The 7,969-nt window shown below is 23.9% G+C and overlaps 1 protein-coding gene across 1 annotated transcript; it reads right to left on the reverse strand.

Annotated features, from left to right (window-relative positions):
- Positions 1–3,738: 3,738 nt before the first annotated feature.
- LOC108695167 (odorant receptor Or2-like) lies at positions 3,739–5,578 on the reverse strand. The gene is made up of 5 exons (XM_018204928.1): positions 5,127–5,578; positions 4,684–4,783; positions 4,302–4,421; positions 3,980–4,135; positions 3,739–3,792 (listed from the first exon to the last, which is right to left on the reverse strand). The coding sequence occupies exons 1-5, from the start codon at positions 5,573–5,575 to the stop codon at positions 3,739–3,741; spliced, it is 879 nt and encodes a 292-aa protein (XP_018060417.1). The 5' UTR covers positions 5,576–5,578.
- Positions 5,579–7,969: the final 2,391 nt, after the last annotated feature.

Raw genomic sequence — 7,969 nt, forward strand, 5'->3', positions numbered from 1 at the left:
TACAATTTTTGCAATAATTAAGAAGATATTAAATAGAAGATAATAATAGAAGATAATAATAAAGAAGATATTACTAAAAATCATCAAATATTGATCTTCAATAATTTTTTACTCGAGTATCATCAAATTTACAGAAAAACCAGCAAGAGACAAAAATTATTTATTTTCTTTTCACAGAGCTCTAAGAACTTCTTCAGAATTTTTTATCAACTTTTTAATACTGCATTTTCTTATATTGGCAACTATTTTTATCAACATTTGAAAATGCGGTCCTAAAAAATTCTAAACAAATTCTTAGAACTCTATAAAAAAAAAAATAAACAATTTTTGTCACTTGCCGTTTTTCTGTAAAGTTAATAATACTTGAATAAAAAATTATTGAAAACTAATATTCGGCGATATTTAGCAATTAATATCTTGTTAATTATTATTAATTATTGAAAATTGTAAAATGGTAGAAGACTTTTTGACTCAATTTAATCCGCTCTATCCCTATACAAGAGTTTTATCGTTACTTATCAAATACCCTGTATATGTGTGAGTATTTATATGCACACACACATCCACACACAGATTTAATATGATGTAATTTTTTATAAGCTTTTGTAATATGTTTCTACATAAAATAATTAGCAAAATTGATTCTCTCATAAAAAGATTTTATTAAAAAAAGATGATACATATTTAATTCTAATAAATATGTACATATATGTATATGATTTTCAAAATGTAAAAAATTTAAAATGTACGGATTTCAGAAATTTTATTATTTAATAACCTATTGAAAAATAGTCTATATGTATATAAAAATATTAATATATGAATTAATTTTATTGTAAGTGAATTGTGTGATCTATATATATATTTGAAACCATTAATTTTAATTTGAATATTTATTTCATATGTAAGTTACATACTTTTAAAGTTTGTAACAATTATACAAATGAACAAAATAATGTATACCTTCTTTTTTCCACCAAAAAATCATGATTCTAATCAAGCAGCTTATGACTGGTAAAGTAAATTGTAAATTATCTAACATTAGTAAACCGTCTCCGAAAATTTTTATTAGAGAATGTATACAGGGAATAACAAGGCCAAGTAATCCCAAAAAAGTTATCAGCACTCGAAAATTGCATATTAATTTCTGCCGAGAATTTTGTGCAGTCTTCGGCCAAAGTCCAATCAAATTTAAAGTGAAACGGTTTAATTTCACTGCCCATTCGAAATCTATCTGCAGAAATCTAAGTAAGTACATTGCTTATAATTATAAGATTTGTAATATACAATTCCAATCGTCATAAATGTATCTATGATTGAACTAAATGCACTGCATGAAATAGTTTAAAATAAGATATTTTTGAACATTTCGTATTAATCATGCAAGAGTCTAAAGATTATTCATGAAGTAATAAATAATTAATAACAAAAATAAATGATTTTATTTGTTGCAGTTAGATATAAGTAACTAAAGACGTAATAAATATAGATATATTGCATATTCCAAATAAAGTCATAAATATATTGCACATTCCAATAAAGTCGTCACTATTAATTTAGGAAAAGGAAGATAATTTAGTGCGTACTGCTCTCTCTCTCTCTCTCTCTCTCTCTCTCTCTCTCTCTCTCGCTCTCCCCCCTCTTCCTCCCCCCTCTCCTCTTTCTTTTTCTTTCTAAAATATCAAGACTAGGGGACACATAAGATTAAATCGCCTTTTCCATATATCACTTTCTCTATTCTCAGAAAAATACATTATGTCCATGCTCCAAGTATTCATTATGCTTCCCACACAAAGCAAATTACAAAAAGATACGATTATTCAATATCGCGTTCTGTTTTTACTTCTAGAGCACGAATGCTCTAAAAGATTAAAAACAGGGAATTGCAGTCTATATCTATTACATCTATTCCTATAAGACATAAAAGTCATATATATGAATATTACTTATTATATTATTTAACTTAAAATGTTATATGAATATTAAACGAATAAATAATAGTCACATAATATTCTAAAAATGTTGTGTACATATAAAGTGTAACTAAAACTATTACAATGTAAACTTTGATGTTCAATACGAACATCAAAATTCATAAGAAACATAAATTTATTGAAATACTCTCGACTTTTTCGTTAATAATGAAAACATAAAACGTGGATTATAAACGATGTCACTATTTGCACATATTTTTAACAACATATTTTCTTAAGGATCTTTTCGCATACAATTAAAATAATTTGAAATTATAAGCACCTTGATATCCATTATATTTCGAACTTTCCATGTTCAGTGTTATCTAAAGATTAACGTTCATTCCTTTTTCGTGAATCGACGTTACCTTCTGTACAAGCAAAAAGCGTTTCTTGCGCATGTTTAAAATATTACTTCTTGAAAGTATCGAACGATCAACTTGCAACAAAGTACTTTAAATATTCTGCTTTTTCTCTTATTTCAAATTTCCATCAACTTTCCATTAGTACCTATTATCGCGGAAAACAATTGCAAATAAAAAATTGTACAATGTCAGATGGTGTATAGTAATGAAAAAAAAAACAAGTATATGTATCTACCATATTTCTATACTTTCATAATCCTCCGTTGTCTATAACTGTTGTTTATAATAAAGTGCTAGCAAGAACTTACCGTGTATTGCTTTTATATGCGATTTCCAATTTTTTTAATAAATTGGCTAAAATTTTATCGTTCTTATTTTGAGTTCTTATTTCTTCAAGATAAATACAAAACATAAAAGTATATTGTTAGATCAGCTTATTATCTTTAATTCTATTCATTATATTTATGATTCTAATCATAATATAAATTCTAATCATAATATTTATGATTATTGATAAAAAAAATGTTAAATGTAACGATTGTCTTGAGAATTTGAAATCGATTTTGAATAATAAGCCAATAATAAAATTTATCAATAACTTAATTTATATATATTGATCTGCTATTTTTAACTTTTATAATTTTTTTTTAATATCATAATTCTTATTGAATAGCTACTTTTACAATCTAGTTTTATGTATGTAACAAATAAATTTTAATATAATATTTAAGTGTAAGAAGTAAGGAAAAAAATAAAATTAATTTCACAAATTAATACTAATATTAACTGAAATTAATTACAAGTGATAGATAATTATAAATTTGCAAGATTAATTATGAGCCTGAGATGTGACAAAATATATTATATATCATTGTCCATCTTTGATTGTAATAATTTTTATATTACGAATTTTTATATATTTTGTAATTCAATTGACGTTAAAAATATGAAATATTTTTATTAAATAAATAACTTTGAAAATATATTATTATTATTTAAAACTGCTTATCTATATTTAATAGTATATTTTTTTATAAAATAAATGATTTAATTTAAAAAGCAAACTTGGTTTAAATTCACGAAAAATCGTTATTATAGTAAAAATAACCAAAATACATTAGAAATGTCCTAAAAATATCATATTTCCTAAATATGATTTTAGGATATCCATGCAAAGTATTTTAGACAAATTTGTTATATAGTACATTTAATTTATGATTTTCTTAAATTGAATTTTACATCTGTGTTATTACTTAAGAGAAATTTATTTCTTAGCTTATTCCTTTTAATGCGTTAAAATATATTTATTTGTAAATGATATAATATTAATATATTTAAACTGGTGTTTTATAAAAAATTGGATATTCGAAAAAATTTCTCATGTGTATCATTTTTTTTTATTACCTTCTTGTTGTATGCAAAACGGATATATACCCGACAGATGTTTTTACTAACTAAAAAACAAATTTTTAGTGGCAATATGTTTAATAATATCAATGTAAGTACGTGAGTAAATAAGTAAGTAATTAAAATAATACATTAAATGTAAAATTTAATTCTTTAAAAAATTTTTATGAATGTTTAGTAATACCAAACAATATTTTAGTATAATATTTTTAATTAAACATTAAAGTATCTTACACTGCAAAATGTGGTCATCGTAACAGGAAATATTTTTCCAACAGTGAGATAGATTGGTTTCGAGCCTCTTGTCATTAAGATTAACAAATTGTTTGTGGTTTTTAGATCCATAGTATACCATTTATTATTATATGTCGCGTAATATATATTATTGCACTTAAAAATATCAAAAATATTTTAAATAAGCTACTGTTTAAATAGTTTCACAACTAAATAAAGAAAGTATATTGCAAACATTATATTTTGTATAATAGTTTGCAAATTTAATTACGCAATATTCAATTTATATGATTTCTATAATGAAAATATATATGTAACTAACCTGAGCCATTAGAATCTCTCCGAGAATGCAATATAGACACATATGTCCAAATAAATTAAAAATGGTTAATGTAAAAAATATGAAACGAATAATTGGTAAATGATTTCCTTCGTTGAATACCTTCATTTATTTAATTTATAAGTTTTATACATATGCACACACACACACACACACACACACACACACACACACACACACACACACACACACACACACACATACGCGCGCACATAAAAATGTAGTATCTCATAATTAAAATTATTTCAGATATCCATAATAAATATGTTATAAGTAAAAATTTTGATATTATACACATTAGTAATTTTGTAATGTTAGGAATTAATTTATATGAATTCTAATTTTTAAACATTTTAATACTTACGCTAATTACTCGAAATGCGTAGAAAGCGAATAGTATCGCAAAATATATAAACAAGGAGAGGAGTATATTATTATATACATCTTCAATAACATCAATAGCTCTGTAAAACGTATGAATATATTCGATTATACAGAGTGATTCATAACAATTGTTTGATTTTGAAATACCTATTTCTTATTTAATTCTAAAACAATTTTTCTTTTACTAAAGTTTTTATCTATATTAAAGTTTAATTTTTAAATTATAAGAAAAAATAATAAATTACGTGAATTATAATTTAAAAACTAAGTTAGATAAAATATTAGTAAAGGAAAAATCATTTTAAAAGTACGTCAAAGAATACGGCATTTTAAGGATAAATGATTATTCTAAATCACTTTATATTTCGAACAGATTATATATATTATATGTGCGTTATTTTCTTAATAAATCTAATAACAAACCTAAGTAAACGAAGATGTTTATTTATACAGCACTTTAGCACTTTTCGATAATTTGTGTATTTATCCAAACATGTCAAACGACTCTTGATAATGTCTAACTGACCAGATATATGAAAAATTAGAAGACTTAGAAAATTGTCAATTCCAGTATAGATCATCAAGGCAATAACTATGTAGATAACTTGACTAAGAAATGTCAGTTCATATTGCGGTCGTTTTGTTATATCGTAAACATAGTAGCTTTGCACAAGCATTGGTTTTCCTGGATCAGTAATGTTGGGAGTCAATCTCATTGACATTCCGAAAATAGGTGGTATAACGAGAAAGAAGCACTGTATTCCCATTAGACAATAGGCACAAATAATAATTATGCGTGCACTTTGCGCTCTTTGGATCATGAAACATTTTTCTTGATCATTTTTTGATTTTATCCAATCTTTTGTGATCATATTTATAATGGGTACAATAGCTTAAAATGGTTTAAAAAAAGATGGTTTTATTTTAGCATTGTTAAGTTATATTTTTTAGCATTGTTAAGTTAAAATATATTAATTTTAATTCTGAACAGTAATTCTAAGCAAAACATACAAAACAAAAATTTATATAATGTTAATATTTTTTTGTAAAAAACCGATGTTATATTTTAATGTCATAAATAAAACGTGTTTCTAATGTGAACCATTAGAAAGATTCCTTGAGGAGATTGAGAGTCACATTATTAAAATTCTTGACAATTTTTTATAATAAATTCATTAAATGTATGAACGTGAATTTCGAATGATATTTATATGGCATATAAAAGATTAACAAAAAAAATATTTTTTATTAGCAAATACTTTATATATAAGTATATAATAAGCATATATGTTCCATTTTTTATAGTTATTTTGTAGTGATATCTTGGCTCTTGGTGATCCGAGTAGCGAATTTTAGTTATATAAATTTTCAGGAGGCCTGCCAATACAGAGTGAACCACACATAACTCACTTAAAACATTTTATCGAGATATTCATTTCTTAGTACAAAAAAACTTAAAAATATTGAGTTATATTTATATAATTGCATATTTATATAAGTATTTGTCAATAAAGAATGTATTTTTTTACTTTTTATATGTTGTATAAATGTCGCTTAAATTGTATATATGTAGTAAAACGATTAAAATTCTTACTTTCTTTTTTCCACCAAAAAATCATGATTCTAATTACGCAGCTTATAACTGGTAAAGTAAATTGTAAATTGTCTAACATTAACAAAACGTCACCAAAAATTCTTATCAGGGAATGTATAGAAGGAATAACAAGGCAAACTGTTAATCCTAGAAAAATCACCAGCACTCGAAAATTGCACATTAATTTTTGCCAAGAATTTTGTACGTTTTTGGGCCAAAGTCCAAGCAAATCTAAAGTGAAACGGTTTAGTTTCACCGCCCATTCGAAATCTGCAGAAAATTTGATAAGTTTGAAGTTTTTTTTTAAAAAGTTTAGAATATATATACAAATACATAAAATCAAATATATAATAAATTATTTAACGGAGTATGTGAAGCAGTTATAAATATTTTTTAATATTTTACTTTTGATTACATATATATAAATTTAAAAATTGTTCAAGAAATAATTTATGATAAAAATCAAATTGTTGTAGGTACAGCTAACATTATCAATAGTTTAATATATGAATACAAAAACTGTAAAATTGATAATCCAGAATTTTTATTCATGATAAGAGAATAAGATATGGATTATTATTATTATGAATATCACTGTTTGCACACATTGCTATTAGAATACTTCTTTAAAGGTCTTTTTACATACAATTACAATAATCGAAACTATAAGCACCTTGATATTCATCATATTTGAAACTTTCCATATTGAATGTTATCTGATGACTGACGTCTATTCCTTTTTTGTGAATCGACGTTACCTCTTGTAGAGCAAGAAACATTTTTTGCACATGCTTACAATACTTCTTGAAAGTATCGAACGATCAACTTGCAAGGTATTTTAAATATTCTCCTTTGTTTCCAACTTTTATTTAATTTCCTACACCGACTATCGCGCAAAATATGTGCGAATAAAAAATTGGATAATATATACTTTTGACAAAAAAAAACATGCATACATACACCAGTTATATTCCCATGATTCTATAGTTCTCTGTTGCTTATAACTGCAGTTAGTAATAAATTGCACAGAACTTGTATTATGTATTACTCTTATGTCTTTAATTTTTTAAATATAAATTTTTAAAAATTTATATCATTCTTTCTTATATTCAAATTTTTAAAATAAATGCAAAACGTAAAGTTTAATAAATTAAGTTATTAAAATAACTGCAATTAATAAAAATAAATAAATTATTTTTATAGAAATTTTATTGGACATTTTTTATAGCAATATGATAAAATTAAAAGAAATTTTTCGAAAATATCCGTGTTCCTGAGTGCGAAAGAAATTTCAACATGGAGCCAATAATGATTACACGGACTTTACAATTCTATTTTGATCGTTAAAATAAATGATTGAAAATTCAAGAAAAGTTTCTACAAAATGTAAAATAAAGCAATAAAAAAAATGATAGTGACTTACTAGAAAGTGCATCCATGTCGACAACAAATCTGCAAAATCTGATTTGAAAATTATCATTATCTTAACGGTATATAAAAAATGTTCCAACAATGTGACGACTATTATGACAACCAATTTTTTTTGTTTTTATTATTATATTTGTTATTTTTAATTTTACGTAATTTTATATAATTATTATCATTATGAATAAAAGTTTTATATAATATTCATGAATAAAAATTTATATAATTATTATTTATATAATTATTA

The sequence above is a fragment of the Atta colombica genome, unplaced genomic scaffold, assembly GCF_001594045.1.
Source record: "Atta colombica isolate Treedump-2 unplaced genomic scaffold, Acol1.0 scaffold126, whole genome shotgun sequence".
Classification (NCBI taxonomy): domain Eukaryota; kingdom Metazoa; phylum Arthropoda; class Insecta; order Hymenoptera; family Formicidae; genus Atta; species Atta colombica.